The 18,841-nt window shown below is 37.6% G+C and overlaps 1 protein-coding gene across 1 annotated transcript in view; it reads left to right on the forward strand.

Annotated features, from left to right (window-relative positions):
- Nucleotides 1-18,841, forward strand: part of LOC140239245 (major facilitator superfamily domain-containing protein 8-like) — a 30,142-nt gene that overhangs the window by 3,400 nt on the left and 7,901 nt on the right. Inside the window, exons 2-8 of the mRNA XM_072319121.1 lie at nt 442-572; nt 4,598-4,786; nt 9,216-9,278; nt 10,996-11,195; nt 11,539-11,791; nt 15,353-15,499; nt 18,673-18,746. Coding sequence (XP_072175222.1) covers nt 479-572; nt 4,598-4,786; nt 9,216-9,278; nt 10,996-11,195; nt 11,539-11,791; nt 15,353-15,499; nt 18,673-18,746 — 1,020 coding nt within the window. The 5' untranslated portion in view covers nt 442-478. The remainder of the gene's footprint in view (nt 1-441; nt 573-4,597; nt 4,787-9,215; nt 9,279-10,995; nt 11,196-11,538; nt 11,792-15,352; nt 15,500-18,672; nt 18,747-18,841) is intronic.

The raw sequence follows: 18,841 nt of genomic DNA on the forward strand, positions 1-18,841 counted from the left end.
ATTTGCAAACAGGTTTACATTAATACTGTCACAACCTGTCCTATTTTGTGATATTAGGATTACATTCATACAAAGGGCATTCATGAAGTGTGTACCATAGTAAGTACTGTAATGAACATGAAATACATACGTTATATTCTTGGCACAAAATTTTCGGGAATTGGAGCCGACAGCCTTTTTCTTCGCATGAAATTTTCACGAATTGCCACTGGAGTTCAATGCATAGTGTAGACAAGAAATTGCGCATGCATTTTAATTTCCCGAATCCTGGCGCTCGCAAAATTCGCAAAATTAAAATGCACGCGAACATTCCTCGTTTTACAGTGTGCTACTTAATAGTAATGTAGCTATGATTTGATTTGTCTCTAATCTGATAATAGTAGAAAAGTTTGAGTCCATGGCAGTTCAAAATCCCTCTTCATTGTTTCCCTTATTGTGCAGGTTTTGTGTTGAGTCTGAAAGACGCAAGGCCGCAAACATGAAGTGGCAAATGAACATCAGTCTGCAGAAGAAGAAGCTTTTGACACGTTTCTGCACCGCCATCTTCTTCCTGTTTGCAGGAATCGAATATGGTGAGTTTTATGATCAATTTTTTTTTTTATAGTGTTATTTACATCTTTACAGCTTACTGTAAATAAAAGTGAACATTTTGTAAATAAAAGTGAGCAACTGCTATTAGTGTAGTGTGAAGGGAAGAGCACATCCAGATGAATATTTTTGCTTTCTACCATACCTGAATTAAAAACGCACAAAATTCATCTTACCTGGCTGAGCACGGAAAATTACTCGTGCAAAAGTATCAACTTTTACAGTAGGCCCTACCATTTTTTTATGTTTTTTAAACAGACGGGTGTTTTATCAAAGTAAAGAAATACACATTACAAATTGCAGTATCACTGAAAATCTCACATTGATTTTGTACAGTACCGGTACTTGATATACTCCAGAAACTTTCCCATTATCTGTCTTATCTTTATCCAATGACAGAATTATTTTCCATTACATTTGAGGTGTACTGTGCCTTTCATTATAGAATTCTTAAAGGGACTGTACAGTAGTGGTTGAGGTGGGGATTCATGTTTTGAACATTCCTAAGTGAGATAGGGAGAAACCTCGTATGAAATATGCAAGAGCATGTGATTTTAAGAAGGATTCAACGTTTATTTAATGAAAATTGGTTTTCAAATGGCTGAGATATCCCCAAAAGTGATAATAATAAAAGGCGACATGCCCCACCTTTATTAGGATCTCTTTGTTTCACCTTGTTTTTGGATATCTCAGCCATTTCAAAACCGATTTTCATCAAATAAACTTTTGATACCCCTAGAATTGCATGCTCTTTGACATCTCATAGAGTGGTTTCTGAATATCTCGCAAAACGTTAAAAGCTAAATCCTCACCCCGACCAGAACTGTACACACCCTTTAAAGTAAGGCAAACATTATTAACTGTAAGCAACAAGCACTTCATGTACAGTCATACTTGAAGATGGCAGGACAGTTAATATACTGTAAAATGTCTTTGATTTGCAAATTTTTGAAAACAAGGCATCAGCAAAGTGGTGAACCTCTTTTAACATGAGAAGGGAAGATGGTGATTAGAATACACAGTTGTACTTTTCCAGGTAAAAATGTGCTTATGTAATGCTGCACTAGTCTGAAATGAGGCAAGTGTTTGTGCCCGGTCGAGCCATTCCCCTTCTGACACACAAATTTGTGCCTGGACCATTATTTGTCAGGAGTCTACAGTGTGTACACATACTGATAGATCAAACTTTGTAGTTCATTACCCTTGCATCATCTCTAGACATTAACGAAGAATCAACCTTTGGACCCATCCTACAGAAGCACCCCTTTTGAGACAGGGCCTGCTGGTGAAATTCAAGATAACAAACAAAACTCACAGTACCTCTACAGAAACACCTTGAAAATACAATAGTATTTACAAGGTTGTAAGTGGTGTCACAGTGGAAACAGTTTTGTGCAATTTTACACTGTGTTGCTAAATGAACAATTTAGGCCAGTTTCAGAAAGTGTTTGAAATAAACATTTTTTGAAGGAATATTTCAATTTTATTTTTTCTTGAAAATGTATTACCAGGACTTGTGCAGAATAATCTTCGGAAACTTATTTTTATGTGCTTGCGTGATATTCATATTATTCATAGTATTGCGACAACTTTTAATCATGGCATTGATTTCTTTTGACTCACACGTACAGAGTACATGGTAGATGTAATTCAAAACACCAGTGACAACAAATTCTATGTATGTTTTTATATTGTTGTAGAAACAAAACTCATCCCAGCCTTAAGGGATTTTCTTTTTCTTTTTTAAACAATGTGACAGAAGGCTTTCCAAAATAGCATAGCCGTAAACATCGCTCTCCTCTCCCAAACAGCCTGGCTTTATAACGATACAGTGAATATTCATTGTTTTGGATGATAGTGTTCATAGTGAGGGTCAGCTACATTGTATCTTGGTCTTCCGATTATGAATCATCGCATGCCTGCCGCACAGGTGCATGCAATACCGTAATCAGAGGACGTATTGTACCAAGTCAAATCTAAACTAACCTGTTCACACCCACTCAATGAGATTCATTTTGCTGTTCAACTCACTTCCCTTTTTGAATACGATGCACTGTGTATGATACAGTGCACTCCTGTTATAGAGAACATAGTTATAATGAAATTCCGGTTACAACGCAGTAAAAATTCAGGCTGCAACATTATCCTCTCTATGTTTTTTTTATTGTTTATTTGTTATGTTATTCAACAAAATTTCGGTAGAAATGAAAGAAAACTGCCAGTCTAGTTGGCATGGAATTTTGTACCACAGTGAGAGTTATGACATAACCCACTTCACTAAATCTTAGTCCACAATATTCAATGCAACAAATAGAAATTAGTGTTGTTGTTTTTTACTGGTACAGTGAAAATTTTAGTGATTTTTAACTTTAAAAAAACTGCACATGAGCATTACACTGATGATTGTGGGGCGTGCATCATGACATTCATGTTTGTACAGATGCTCTGTATTGTGTGTTATTTAAAATCAAAACTGTGAAGTGATTACTTCTGTAAATGATAACAACAACAACACACAATGACGCTGCATTTTGATCTGACCTTGCATACGTACATTTTTATGTATTACGTATCAAAAGAAAATGCAATATTGGACACAAGAGTGAAAATTACACTGTCATAAACTATCAATACCCTTAGGCTTTGATGATCTTCTGCTGAGCACAAAAATAACAATTTAGTATGCAGCTTTACAATAAAAACTTTAAACTTGAAACTTTCCAGAGAGGACTACTGTACTCACAGTCACGTATGTGTACACGTACCTTGTACATTGTAATTCTTTATGTAATTGACAGCACATACTGCTTGCAAAAAAAAAAAAAAAAAAAGGGTGACAGAACTGAGAAGTGCATTCATATACAATGTTATGCAGCATCAATACATCATTTGTACCCTTAAAGACCATTGTTTGCGATCAAATACAAAATGCTTGCACTTGAATTAGATAGAACGGTGATCGTGTGGATATGCTTGTTGTAGGCCTACATACAATTTGTACCAATATTTAGTTACTATTTTTCCTGAGCCATCTCTGTTTGCAATGAACATCTCTTGTTTTGTTTTTGTTTCTTTCTCTCTCTCTCTTTTGCCAGGTGTCTTTTATTTGGAACTATTTTGTTGAGCTTTCATTCAAGCCACATGTAAACAGTATGGATGACTAATCATTTGGAAATATTCTAGTCATACGAAATGTGACATTTAAGCAAAACGAGCACAGATTCAGTTATAGATTTTCAAAATATGCCAGGAATCAGGAAACATTTTACAAATTGGCATGGCACTTGTCCTTGTAATTTATGTTCCCAATGAAGATCAGATCCTCAATATGTAGGAACTTGTCTGAGTTTGAAAAAGATTTGATGTTAACGGCAAATTTACCATCTGCTCTTTACTGCTTTCAAGCATACTGACATTTGTTAATAATACATTTTCTGTGGCATGGAAAGTAATATTTTTTGTACGCATTCATTGTTCTGACTTTTCTTTTTTCTTGTTTGTTTGTTTGTTTTTTACAGGGGATTACTTGTTATGTACAAGACGATTATTTTTTTTTCTTTTTGGACAAACTTACAATGTGTCCAGATAGTCAACTAAAATTTACAATTGTATACTACTTGATACTACTTGATATGATTTATATAGTGCCAAATCCACTCTGCAGAGTGGATTTACTTCCAGTGAATAACATTAAAGCCTGTTAGCACCTGTGTGCAAGTTTCATGCTGAGTCAACATCAACTTATATAGATCTTATTGTATTAAAGGAGCCTTAATTTCATACAATTTTGCATGGGTAATATCAGACAAATTGAGCATTATAGAATAATACAGAGTGAAATGAACCAGTAATGGGAATGGATGTCATTTTCACACATTGTCATTTAATGACATACAGTATGTACTACATGTATCTGCTCTAGCAGGAAATTACCTTGTACATAGATTGGTCTTTTGAAAGTCATAATTACACTGTCTCTCATTTTATGTCCTGCCCTTGTATTTTCCAGCTGTGATTCTGCCAACGTTGAATGACTACCTGCAGAATGAATTCCATGCCAAGCAGTTCTTCTACGGTCTGGTTCTCTCCGCATTCTCCCTCTCGGGCCTCTTGGTGGCGCCATTCTTTGGGATCTGGTACGACAGAACGCACAAGACCAAAATGATGATTCTGTTTGCCAACATGTGGGAGATTGCAGGTGAGACTTATTGGCAAGCATTTGACAAATGTCAAAATATAGGAGTGAGTTACAATTTGCTGTAGCTTCTTTCAAATTTTCTCCACATTCTCTCAAATTGTTCTTTTTTTTTTCCTTTTTATCTTTTAATCATTATCTGTTGTGGCCCAGTGGATATGATCAAGGACATTCAATCACAAGGTCCCTGATTCAAGACCCCAAGCTGCAGTGGTGATGCCTTCAGGCAAGCCTCTCTTTCCTAATATTACCCAACCCCTCAGAGAGGACTGAAACACCTGGAAGTCGGCAAAACATGAGTAGTCCAATTCTCGGTATCATACCTTGGTGCTGGGCACAGAGCAGCATTTTAGATGCATTGTGGGATAGCTCTACGGACAAACTTGCCCCAGTTTTGGCGCATGTGCACTCAAGTTACGTAGGGCGGCACACTACCGGTACACTACCGGTACAAAGTTTCCTTTAATACCTACTAACTCCTTGCTTCCTTAGCAATCATGTTTCAAACAAAACAAATCATGATTTAAATCTTGAAGTATGACATTTTATGAACATGTATGGTAGACTCCTTAAATATGATACACTTGTAAAGCTGTATTTTGCTCTTCTCCCAGTTGACCCCAGCATTATTAGTTACACATTGTATGTTCACACTACGTTTGTTTCAAACTTTGATAAATGTACTTTTACTTAGATGTAACAGCACATGCCCACACAACACCTATAAGTCTTTAATAATGATTCAATTTTAAATTGCCAAAATTGCCAAATGTAGACCACTTTCAGATGTGCTCCATAATAATACACTATGTACATGTACATTGTGTACAATGTACCTTTAACCGTACCAAAAGTTAGCATCGGAGAGAAGAATGTGAGTAACATGCGTGACGTCGTAATGCAGAGTTGATGAGGAGTTGATTCTCTTTCTTTAGGACACCTGTACATACATGTACGTCGCGTATCATCAGGTGCACGACCCTGTTGCTAAAAAACATGTGACTACTGTGACTCGAGTCCAAAAATAACTCATGAGGTACACTTTCTGTACAGAGTGCTCAAATGCTCCATTGGCCTGTCTTGCACGGTAAACTGTGTGGTAGGATTTGGTTCACTTTGGTGCATATTTGAGTGCTCGCGCACAGCCTAAAATTTTGTGTTGCAAACTACTTCCTCAGTTTTTGCCCAATTTCCATGAAACTTGGTACAGATGTGTGCCTTTGGTTGTAGATGTGCAAGACGCATTTTTCGACAGTACCCGAAAGTATGTTGCCATGGTAACGGCATATTAATGGCAGAAGATCAAGGAAAGATCTTGCGGATTTAACTACTTCCTCAGTTTTTTGACCAAAGCTTATGAAATGTTGTTTTGACCAAAGCTTATGAAATGTTGTTTGGCGGGGGTATAACCAGTCACTGTAGCGACATTCGTAGTTAGCTTTGTCATGATTACAAAATTCTGATCAACTTACTTCATATCAAGATCAAGCTAGGCAGGGTTGGCCCAAAACCATTTTGTTGCTTTTATTTACCTTAAAGGGGAAGGCTAGTAATGCTTCCAGGTTAGCGTCCCTGGTCAGTGACGGAGCATTAATTTGCACATTACTTGAATATGAGACCGTTCTGAAGCAAATCATTTTCACACAACAATAGATATACAATGAACTCTTGAATGAATCCCATAAGGATTGGAACAATCATCTCCCAGCATTTCCACTGATTCCCACTGATCAGTTACTAGCCTTCCCCTTTAAATCCAAAATGTACTTGTGGGCCTACATAGTTTCAAATATGGCTGGGCCTAGGAAGTTGGGTTGTGTGTCAATATCTTACTTTTTAGATTTGCTTGTTGGTTTGTTTTGTTGTCATGATTGTTGTCTTACAGTCAAACTAGACTATTAAAGGATTCTTTTTCCTTTATGGTGTGTTCTCATTTTGCAGTTGAATGTTTCTTCTTTCCAATGACTTGTCTAAAGAAGTAAAAAATTGTTGCAAATTTGATTGCTTGGTCAACATGAATCCAAAAGATTTATCAAATTCATATCAATTTATGATTTGCAACAAGTTTTGGGGCTGAAAATGTTTTCACAAATACATGAGTATTCTCTCTGTCTATCCTTGCTGTATTGGCAAGAAGTGTAGGCCTATTGGAACAGTGGCGGATCAAGAGAGGGGTGGACCGGGCGCGCGCGCCCCTCTTTATTTGTTTTTAAAAAAGAAAGAAAAAAGAAGAAAATGAGATGAAATGTGGAAGTAGCACCAGAAATATTGTATGCGCCTCCCCTTTACAGAATTCCTGGATCTGCCCCTGTGGAAAATCTAGTGCCGATGAAGCACTGTTTGTTTCCAAAATCAAGAACAACATTTTACACTTGTACTTTATAACAGCTTGTTGAATACCTGCACTTGGCTATTGTTGTAGAGTACGTGTACATAGTTTACATTGTAGGAAGTGTCTGAAAATTAGTGACAGTTGTGCACATGTATGCTTTGCACTAAAAGTACCTGAAAAGTAATGTTTGATATGGGCAGGTGGAAATATAAATAAAAGGAAGTGATGGTTTGGCAGTAATGAAAGATGTCCCCTTTTTTGGTCATTTATTGTCAGAAGGACACTAGCAGACTATCATTTGAAACTATTAAAAAAGCTAATAAATGTCACTCACATGGTGTTTTCTTTGGTGTGGGTGCAAATGATTTGGCAGCCTTTTTTTTTTCATAGTTTGGTTGCTTCCTATAAGGGTGCAATGTAAATTCTGTTTGAATTCCGGGATCGAACACTGTTCAAACCATTACTATCAAAGTAAAAACCTTCATGGAAGTAAATTCTTTTGTACTGAGCTGGGCAAACTGAATGTTGCTGAGTCTGACATTTTTAATGTCATCAATCAAAGATCAAATAACATAAAATTATGAAGCGCAAAAGCAACTTGTACACTCAGGCTCAATTTCACGCTACTTTCATGTTGCACCAAATGCACAAAAATTTCCACACCACAAAGATTTCCAGTTAAGCAGTTACCCTTTGCTTTTGAGATATGATTCCTATAAAATGGACTATAGACTTTTAGTAGCACAAGGTACAGCTCTGTAAATACAATGTCATAGAAGCAATGGCTTACAAGTATTGTTTCTACCACTGTTCTCAGGAGTCATTGTGTCACAGCTGCAATAGATAAGTCTTGTCAAACCAGAAAATTTTACGTGCATTTTAATCAGCGAGAGCCAAGATTTGCAAAATTAATATGCATGAGAAAGTTCTTGTGTACATTATAGGGCAGTCAACCAAAATTCCATGCCACGGAGAAGGCCATCCGCTGCGATTTACAACAATTTCATGCCCAGAATATTTCTTGTCTTCCAGTACAATGTATACTGCTTGGCTGGGAAAAGCCGATATATATAGTAACAAGTGGATATTGCTAGACGTAAGACGTTTATGATATTTAGAGACATGTTCACTGTGGCATTTGGTGATAACAATGTGTGATTTTGTTCTCATGTAAACACATTAAATCATAAAATGTAAATGATGTTCATGCTAATGGTACAAAATGTTGCTACACGTGTTCCTATTCACATAATTTCCAGAGGCTGTAGGCTACATTGTACATAGTAATGGCATTCAGTTTACATCTTTTTTCATTGTGTGAGACATGAAGAATATGAAGATTGTGTGTAAACTGTAGTACACACTAACACAGGCAACATAATAGTGGCAGCTCTTCATATTTTGATGGCAGTTGTTCCTCTTTCTCCACCTGTCCGGATATTGAATTGGGGCATACAAAATATATACAGCTGTATGCCCATTCTCTTCAAGAATCATTGTGAAAAAAAAAGAAAAAAAAATTGAGGTTAGAAAAAAATGGGGATTTTTGTATCGATAATGAGCGTATGAAATTGTCCGAGACACAATGGGAAATTCCATTCCAATATGTAGATTTATTCATCTGAAAGCAAATTGAGTAAAATTGGCCAATTCTACTGCGTACTGTATACAGACACTGTACATGTACATTGTAGCAAAGGAAATCATTGAAGTATTTACCTCAGTGGGATGTATGAAGCAATGCAAATAAGAAACTTATAATTTCTTGTGCTGAAATCTCTCCAGTATTGTAAAGATATATTCATAAATAAAAAATATTAGGTGTGTTGAAATGATTTTAATGTTTCACCCCCATTGCAATGACTCTGACCACTCAAAGGAAAAAAACAAAACATACAGAGACATGATAATTACAGTACAGCGGGAGACCTATAGATCTTTATTCAAGACATCCATTTTATTTAAAAACGTAACCCTACGCTTTGTGATTTGTTTGTATTGTAAGACATTGATGTTCAAAAAATGTTGGCTTGTAGGACAGTCCATCCATATCACCTGTGTTTCCCTATCATTCCCCCCCCCCCCCTTTCAAATTTCCAGGAAATATCCTCTACTTCATCGGTCTCAACAAGTACTACGTCCTGGGAGGCAGACTTCTTGCAGGTGAGCAATAAACATATGAAGAAGATTTTTCTTTGTTGTTGTTGTTGGTGTAAACCTACTACAGTGTACACAAAACCTAGACACTAATTAATACACTCTACCAGTGAAAGCTTCAGAGCTCACCAACTGGTACTAAACCATGCATTATGGAGTACATTGTAGGAGAGATAACAAGAAAATAAAAGAACCAGCCAGGAAGCAAATCTAAATTTGCATACATTGTACATTGATATCTGTGGGACATGATACAGAAGAAAATCTGTAAAATAGAAAAAAAAAAAAAAAAAAACAAGTGGGGATCATATCAAGTACACTTTGAATGACAAACGCACTTAGTTGATAAACAGAATCATTAAAAAGAATACTTAGTCTGACTTTGTGATATTTCACATAATATATGTCATTATGTTTATAGAGTTCAAGGAAAAAAAAAATCAGTCAAGTGCTGAAGTATCACTTTCACGATGCGTGAGTGTTCACCATTATAAATGGGAATGGTAGAGTTGATTGATGTCACTGTTCACATTGTGTATAATTATGTTGTATGCGTGAAAACCACACTGTATAGTTGTTCTCTTGTTATGTTCTCATGCCTTCCTTTTTATGTCCACCGAAATATTCTTTTAGTTTCAGGAGATGCTTTTCATTTTATAGACACTGCAAACACTGCCAATTACAAAGCATTTGACATTCAGTCTGCTGATCAAATGGTGTTTTTACAGCAGTTTGCAAATCAAACTACGCTCTTCTTGTTTAAATACAGTCCAATTCAGTTACGTTGTATACAGTTGATGCATGAAATATCTGGAGATGCCAATGGTTACATTGTATTGCAATATTCCCGATCAATTTGGCAAGAGCATGAGTATGAATTATGACAGGACATATATATGATCATTAATACAGAGTGCCCCTATTCTGAGTGTATAAAGAATAAAGATTTAACTACAACACGCATTTCCCATAGACACCTGCCCGCCCGAGTACACTCAGGACTCGTCTTCAGCGGGTGAAGGTCAAATTCTAAAGTTACTATGTAGAAAAGATCCTTTCTGTGACCTTTAAAAGAACTAAAAAGAATGATAACAATGTGTAGATTAGACATGAGGCTCTGTCTATGTAAATATCCAAGAGCAAGGGTGAAATCCTATATGAATAAGTAGACAAACCCCAGTCAAAACTTGTGGAATGAAATAAAGAGGGAAAGGAACAAGGCGAACTTGTAGACATCATGATACGAAAGTCTCAATTCTACCTGGTAGGGGCTACCAAAAATGAATGTGCTGTGGTCCTGGCGTGGTGGTCCCTATCGAAAACTATAATTTCCTACACCTACTGTAGAAAGAATTGCAACATATCACACTAAAACTGCATTAATTTGCCAAACAATGATCCTCCCAGTAACATCTTTCATGTGCAATTTCGCATGGATAGTGAACACACATTTAGTTCGGTCAATGCACGCCTGCTGTGTTGTTTCCTAGTTATGACGTCTCTGCATATCCTTATCATAAGTTACATTGTAGATCGGAAGCCGTTTTCCGATTTGGGCAAGGAAGAGCTGTTTGAAACTGCTACACGTATGTTATGTTATTTCTTCATATTAGTGGAAGACGAATGTTTTATACTACTAATAGATCTAGATAGTTTATCTTTCGAAAAATTGAAACAATTTGAAATTTCAAATAACTCTTTAACGTAATGGCATTCCTATTAGGGGTGGGTGCTGGTGTTGGTTCGGCCATCTTTGCGGTCATCGCCCAGACGACGACAGAGGCAGAGAGGGCATCGGCCATCTCGCTGCTGATGGCTGCCAGACAATTTGGTCTCCTCTTTGGACCAGGACTCAACCTGGGTCTGCAAAAATGTGACTTCTACATCGGCAAGTTTCCGGTCAACAAGTACACATCGCCTGGGGTATGTTGTCAGTGCATTTAATTTTAAAACGTTTTCCTTAATGGGGCATTCCAAACAATTTTATGTATATAATTTCACATCATGTAGTACATGCAAATCAACTATGCCATATGCAGACTGGTGGAATTTATACCACAAAATAGTTTACATAAGTGTGACAGTTTTGTCTGTCCACATACGTTACCCACTATAAAAGCCTAGAAATGGTACTTGTATAAAGAGCAGTGTTCAGTAGTGTTCAAAAGTCTATAAAGAGCAATGTTCAATAGAATTTTAGTGTTGTTATTATATTTTCTAATCAGTGTGAGGCCATTCATTTGAAAATGTTTTGTCTCCTGCACAGCTCTTCATGGCCATCCTGTGGGTGCTGCAGAATATCGTCTTTTTTTTCATCTACTTCGACATCCCCACCCTGGAGGAGCAGAAGCGGATGGAGCAGCAGGAGGACGGGAGGCCGTGCCGCGACTACGCCACGCTGTCCGCAGGCAGCATCAATGGCGGGAGCGGTAGGGGGATCAGCAACGGAGGCCAGACGCTGATCACGGATCGCTACGAGCAGGCCATTGGTCAACATGGCGTCCTCTCTGATGCAATTGGTAGGGCTCACCTCTGACACTCTGTGGCTTAAGATTCAATTTCCACTTCATGCTGTACTCCGTGTTTTACAGACAACTCTATACACGTAACTCATTCATTGAGAACAGACTGATTTTTTGCTACACCATGCATTTCCCATAGACACTTGCCCGAGTATACTTGGGACTCATCGTCAACGGATTAAGAGGTGACATTATTACTTCTCCAATTTGAGTGTGTGGTTGTGACTGATAAAACTGATTTGTGAAAACAGGGAGAATTGAGAATTTGAAAGCTTTCCTGTGTAAGGTCTGATGTTGGTTAAAATTTTACTCTTCTGTTAACTTGGTTTTACTCTGAATTAAAGGAAACCAAAACCCAAAGAGCAATATGGATTCAGTGAAAGCAGCAACATTTAATAGTAGAACACATCAGTGAAAGTTTGAGGAAAATTGTAAAAATTCATAACTTTTGCCTCAATTGTCCAATTTTCCTCAAACTTTCACTGATGTGTTCTTATAATTTTGCTGCTATCACTCGATCCACATTGCTCTTTGGGTTTTGGTTTCCTTTAAAAGCCAAATTTAGCATGGTGTTGGATTGCACTGTAAACACATGGTGCTGCACAATGTTCACAATCCCTATACACCTGCTACATTTTTAGTACGTAAAGAGTTTAGTGATCCTACCCGGCCTCATAGAAGTCAAAAACATACTGTAGTTCAGTCTCACTTTTGCCAGCACGTTAAAGGCATCATGTACAATTTAACTCAAAAGCTGCTGTAGTATTATAGGTGATAATGTGTAGCATCCAAATGAAAGGTGTGTGTTTGATCTTAAAGTCAGTATGTATGGAGAATGGTGTGCGCATGATTTCATACCATCAGCATAATATTACATGTAGCTTCACTGCCTTCTTTTTACATGGTATAGTACCTGGTACTCAATGTACATTACTGGTTCTATTGTTCATTTAAGCCACTGCCTAGCACCAAAGTTCCTACCCATTTACCTGCTAGTACATTTTTGCTGGAATCAACTATTGTTATATCTTCTAAGATTTCAAATGAATCTGGCTGAAGAGGATTATCACCTTGGTACCAGCTGAAAACTAACAAAACAGTACTAAAGTGTAAAGTTAAGTCTTGTTTTGTCAGTGATTTCAGTGCTTGTAATGATGACCTGTAATCATTTATTTCCATTGACAGATAATCCAGGCAGCCTGACTATCCCACTTTTGCTTTTAAAGGCATTATTCCATCTTGCATTCTGGCCAAATGTAACAATCTACTTGTATTTAACCCAGCCTGACCCTGTAACACCTGGCCAATACTGGCCAAACCTGACCAGTGGTGGTCAAATGACCCTTACTGCCCAAACTGACTCCCTCAAACCAGACTAGACCCATACTGGCCAATGTTGACCTATAGTGGCCAAACCTGACCTGTAGTGGCCAAATTTGATATTTAAAATTTTTGGTAACTGTAAAAGTGGAAATTTTCACGATGTTAAGATTTCCGCGTATTTCGCGCAAGCAGAAGGTAGCGCGAAAATAAAAGCACACAAATATTTTTTTCTTGCCATATGTTCCAGTAGTTGATGTCTTGTTTCCGCAGAATCGAAAACATGTGAAACTCTTCTCAAAATTTCTCCTCATAAGTAGTTGCACGAAAATATCCTCTTTTACAGTAAACCCTATCCTCACTCCACCCATGGACAGCTGGGCTAGTACCCATGTTTCCATCTTCTGCCATGCACAAACAGCTGCACCCTGTCTTTACCCTTTGCCCCTTCATACCCAAGTATGTACTTTGTATTCATAGTAAAATGACCATGGGAAGCACAAACTCCAATGTTCAAGCAAGTGGTTACAAACAATAACAGTGACAAAAACTAGTGTGCTGAAACAGGGCATGAATACAGTGCTCTTACCCATGATGGAAAATGACATACACATGAACTTTACAATTAAACCGAGGACACACAATGAAACATCCTCCGTTCGCAGACCATTCCAGACAGTCTACTTTTGCATTTACAAAGGAGTAGGGATATGTTTGTAGGTCCTCGATTAACATAACTGTAGTACGTAAGTCCTCGGCTGTATGGTAGTGTACAAATGAGTCCTCAGTTGACAAGATTCCTACTTACACACAGGTCCTGAGTTATGTGGTAAAATTCTTGTGGGTAAAACAGGTGTTACGACCAAAAATCACTCTGAGAATGATCGCACAAAAGAAACAATCAACTAATGTTCAGGCGGTTTATTAACAGTGATATTGTGGGTACAGACTCGTAATCGGTTTTCACATCAGTACAATAATGATCAATAGAAACAATTATAAATCGGTAGTGGAATCACTTACACGTAGTACAGCCAAATTTGAAAGCAAGTAATCCTTTGACAGTGTCCAGATACGATGTTTGATGCACAGATGAATGATCCGCGATGCACCGATGAATGATACCTCAGACGTAAATCCAAAGGCGCAGGTTGTGATAATCCTCGGTATTAATCCGGGTAAAAATCCAGGATATACGTCCACAGCGAAACGTGCAGAATCCAAATGTTATGACGACCATGTCCCGTTGATGCATTGAATGATGATTCACTTTATAATGTCCAGCAAGGAATCCAGCCCGTCACAGCTTTGCCGTAATAATGTCCGTTGACACTAAAATATGGAGTCTATCTCCAATGTAGGCAAATTAATTCTCTGCAGGCAAAATGTCTCCCAGGCCTTATCTCCACAAACATTACAGGTCAGCAGGTAACACAGGACTGACTATAACAAGTCGCTTCAGAGCCAGAAGTGACGTATCTCTCAGAGCAGAGGTGTTGGGTACTCTGCCTACTGCAGAATATCTCCAGCTTATATACTATCCATTCACCCCTTTCTAGTATGTTCTGTAATTTTCTCCAACCTGGGGCCACATACCTGAACATACTAGCAAGTCCAAATTCCAGGAATCCTGGATGACTGACTGCCTAACTATGTGCATAACATCATTGCCAAAATTAACTACCAATCACACTGGGCTACAGGGACAGTGCCTCACTCATCCAAATATGTAAGCACTTCCCAGAATTTTCTGGAATGGGTTAAATCATTCTAGATTGAGTGAGCTATAATGTATTTCCTGTCACATGCATACATGTACTGTAGCTACATTGTATACCACATAGAAATTTCGCCACTGATCTGGTCAGCCTGTATGTACAGATTGTACTATATCTATATCATATAGAATGTTCTCCATTAATCTGGTCTACCTGTGTACATACACATTAAAACAACCATGCATACAGCCTTAATACATGTTCATAACTACTTGTGTGTACATTTGTGACACAGGTCCTCGGTTTCCACCATAAACAGGTATGTGGGTACATGTAAATGTAAATATTACAATTCATTTTCAAATTTCATTTGCCCATTTAATTTGGGTCACCAAAATATAGAGTTTTTAAAGTTTGGTGGCCCAACATTAGTTTCTGGTGGCCCCATACAGGCCACCGATGATAATGAGTCCTGGCTAAAACATAAAGCATTGTTTTGTGCTACTCTCTGTTTGAATAGATGGAGGAGGATCCGGGGAGTACATCTCTGCTCTCCCCCAGGAGGAGGCGTACATGCAGCACCACAATGGCCACGCCCTCATGGAGGAGGATGAGGGGGATGGTAAGGAGAAGGAGAAACCTCCTGGGTTCTGCTGGTCTCTCAATGGTAAGTCAACTGTTAAAGGAAAAGTCCACCTTCGTATACATGTGAATTGAGTGAATGCATCAATATTATTAGAACACATTAGTGAAAGTCTGGGGAAAATCTGACAACCTGTTCAAAAGTTATGAATTTTTAAAGTATCTATGCAGTCTTTGCAGGATGAGAAGACTACTACAGTGTATGATGTCACATGTGTACAACGATATAAGGAAAATAAAAAAGAGAATTTCACAAAATTCAATTTTTTGAAAAAAAAGTGTACATTTCGTCAACCTCTCACTAATGTATGTAAGGGTAATATTGTTCCTCCTGCCTTCTGAAATAGGCAAGTCAAGCTTTCTTTTACTATGCGAGAAAAGTGATGATAAGTTGATTTTTTTTTCAATGTTTTCTTCACATCGTTGTACACATGTGACATCACAAGCTGCAGTAGTCTTCTCATCCAGCAGTGACTGAGCAGAAACTTCAAAAATTAATTGCTTTCGAACATTCACATATATGGATACATTTGTAGATCAATCACCTGTAATTCACGTTTATGTTCTTCCATGTACAATGAACTAGATTCCTCAACACTGTGTGACTGTGTACCAAAGGTCACTCTTCTTGCCATACGTAGTGTATCGTTGAACATATCGTGCGTAATCTGAAGTGCAATGTACACCAGTGTTTGCAGACCACAGGGAGTTATGACCTTCCTCCCGTCTAGTCCTGTGAATTCAGTCAATAGGCACAAATTTGTTATCTTTATGCATAAGGACTTGTGATAACGCTGTATTAATGATTTCAGGGCATGGTGTATGGAGAGTGCAATTATCGTACATAATAATGACTGTACAGACCACAGACTTCTTTTTTTTTTTTTTGTCGAAATTTTAGTGGTGGGCTGTGATAGCCACTTAACCACTGTTGTGCTTCATATTTAGTAGAATTGGCTGTTAATCCTGTCTATGTGAAGAATCATGATGTTGGTGATTGTCTTCCATCCTGTCCCCAAATAAGTCTCCCTTATTGGAAATAACTCTAGTACGTGCCCGACAGTTTTCAAAGACACAGTAAGCGTTCAACAGAGCCTAAAATTATACTTAATCAGGCTCACAATTTAAGCATTGGGAACCAAGGGGGGGGGGGGTAGTTATTAACCCCTGCATAACATGGAGTTAAGGCCTAATTTTCTCTGCACACCCAAACCCAAGTATACTTAAGACTTGTCATTGGCAAGTTAATCAGTCTAGTGATGTCCATTATTGTCCAAATCTATAGTCTTTAATCCCTCTTCACATTATATCCTGCAACAGCAACAACAGCAACAAAAAAGACCCAAACTGCTGATAGTTAACCTTCTTCTATTATCATACAAATCAAAGTCTTAATTCCTCTTTACATTATATCCATTGACAACAACAGTGTTCCAAGGTAGATCTTCTGTTATTGTACAAAACAAAGTCTTATTTCCTCTTAGCTTTATATCCTGCAACAACTGCTGGTCTTCTTTGATTATTGTACAAATCAGTTGTATTCCCTCCTAATGCTATGTGCTGTGACAACAGCAAACAACCTTTTTCAGTGGAGATTGAAGTAAACTTTTAACAAAAACACAAACAAAAATATATCAAGTTGTTATGTAGCGGTAATGTCCATTTGGGATGTGAAAACACTGAATAAAATAGAGTTTGCTACAAATATGTTTACTCAGAGTATACCACGAAGAATTTATATTCTGCTCTCTTGGTTTAGTCCATTGGTATAGTTCTACATGATTTGTTTTGGTTTTTGTCAGGGGAATTCAAAATGTTTTGACTGTGAAATTAATCACTTTATCAGTCAGCTAAGGAATGATCTGCTTGCTGTACATGCTTTTGTTATATGTCAATCATTGGCTTTGTACATTCATAGAGGTACCATATTAAACTCCTACATACCACTATGAACATTTGCAAACAATGATATTCTGACTTAATCAAGTGTGAAATAGCTCTGCCATATCTATTGATTGGGTTCCATGACAGTTTTTGCTCCTGCGACAATTGCTCCCATGCAGAAACTGCACGTTAAGCCAAACATAATTTCTACCCACAAGCATAACCCTAACCCTAATCCTAATCTTCACATCAAATTAAACCTAAAACCCTATCACAACCCTAACCCTAACCCTAAGTCCTTGGAGAAAATAAGACTGGAGCAATTGTCACAGGAGCAATGTTGTCACCTCGTACATCAGTATAGACCCAGTACAGTTTCAGTTGATTGTGGTCTCCGTATCACTAGTCAAGACAGTTTCATTGTGGACCAATGTGACAAAAAAAGCTGCCTATAAGATTTGTAGAGCAGCACTCATATGCACTTGCATAGCAGCAGTGGACCAAATGATATCTGAAAACCAACAAACGTTATCTCCATTGCATAATTCTCCCTCAAGTGGTGTCCCCGTGGTGTCGACTGACCCTACCACACCGTATTTACTGTGTATGCACCAACTGAGATCTGAAGGGGGCGTAAACTTTATATTTCTCTACCACCAATCAGTAATGCAAATAATAGAATCGCGCTACCCTAGATGTTTTGACTTATTTGTGTTTTCAATGCATTCTAACAGTTCTTCAACTATGTGAGCATGCGGTCGTGATATCAACCCCTCTATTCATCCATATTTTCTGTTACCCTTTTTTTTTTTTTAGTTGTGCACAATGTAATGTTTCATCTTGTGGTTTTTCTGCACAGCACACACTTGATGCTACAAAAAAAAAAGAAAGAAATAGCTTTCCCATCATAATTTTTTTTTCTTACAAGTGATTGTAAAAAAAATAAATAAAAAAATGATGCAGTGCTACGTGATATTTATTTGATGCAGTGATATTACAGTCTCTTTATACAAATAGTTGTATTCAGGTTTTGACAAAAGGTAACTACTTAACAGATGATCAACCTTAAAATGTTTTCGCAACTCTTTTGATTTTATTGACTTTAAAAAGAATATCAAGGCTCAAATCCAAATTTCCTTTCTTTTTTTGTATTCTGGATTTCGAGTGTGCTCTCTAATGATATACTTCCCAATCTAGTGTCTGCAGTAGCCTGACAGTGTTAGATGATTTTAAAGATTGCTGCTTGTGTGGTATCTCATAAAACCATGTGTTATAATTGTTGGAACACTCGTTTATCCTGTTATTTCTCCTCAGAATGCTTGAATGAAGAGATAGTTGTCATGCTTGCCGTGCAATTTGTTTTCTACTTCAACCAACCTGGTCTAGAGGTAAGAAACACATGAACTCATTGTTTACTAATCTTGCAAGAAAAAAAAAAGATAAGTCCATTGAATGAAAAAGGGCCACTACATTCAACTTCACT

Source organism: Diadema setosum, chromosome 15, assembly GCF_964275005.1.
Source record: "Diadema setosum chromosome 15, eeDiaSeto1, whole genome shotgun sequence".
Lineage (NCBI taxonomy): Eukaryota > Metazoa > Echinodermata > Echinoidea > Diadematoida > Diadematidae > Diadema > Diadema setosum.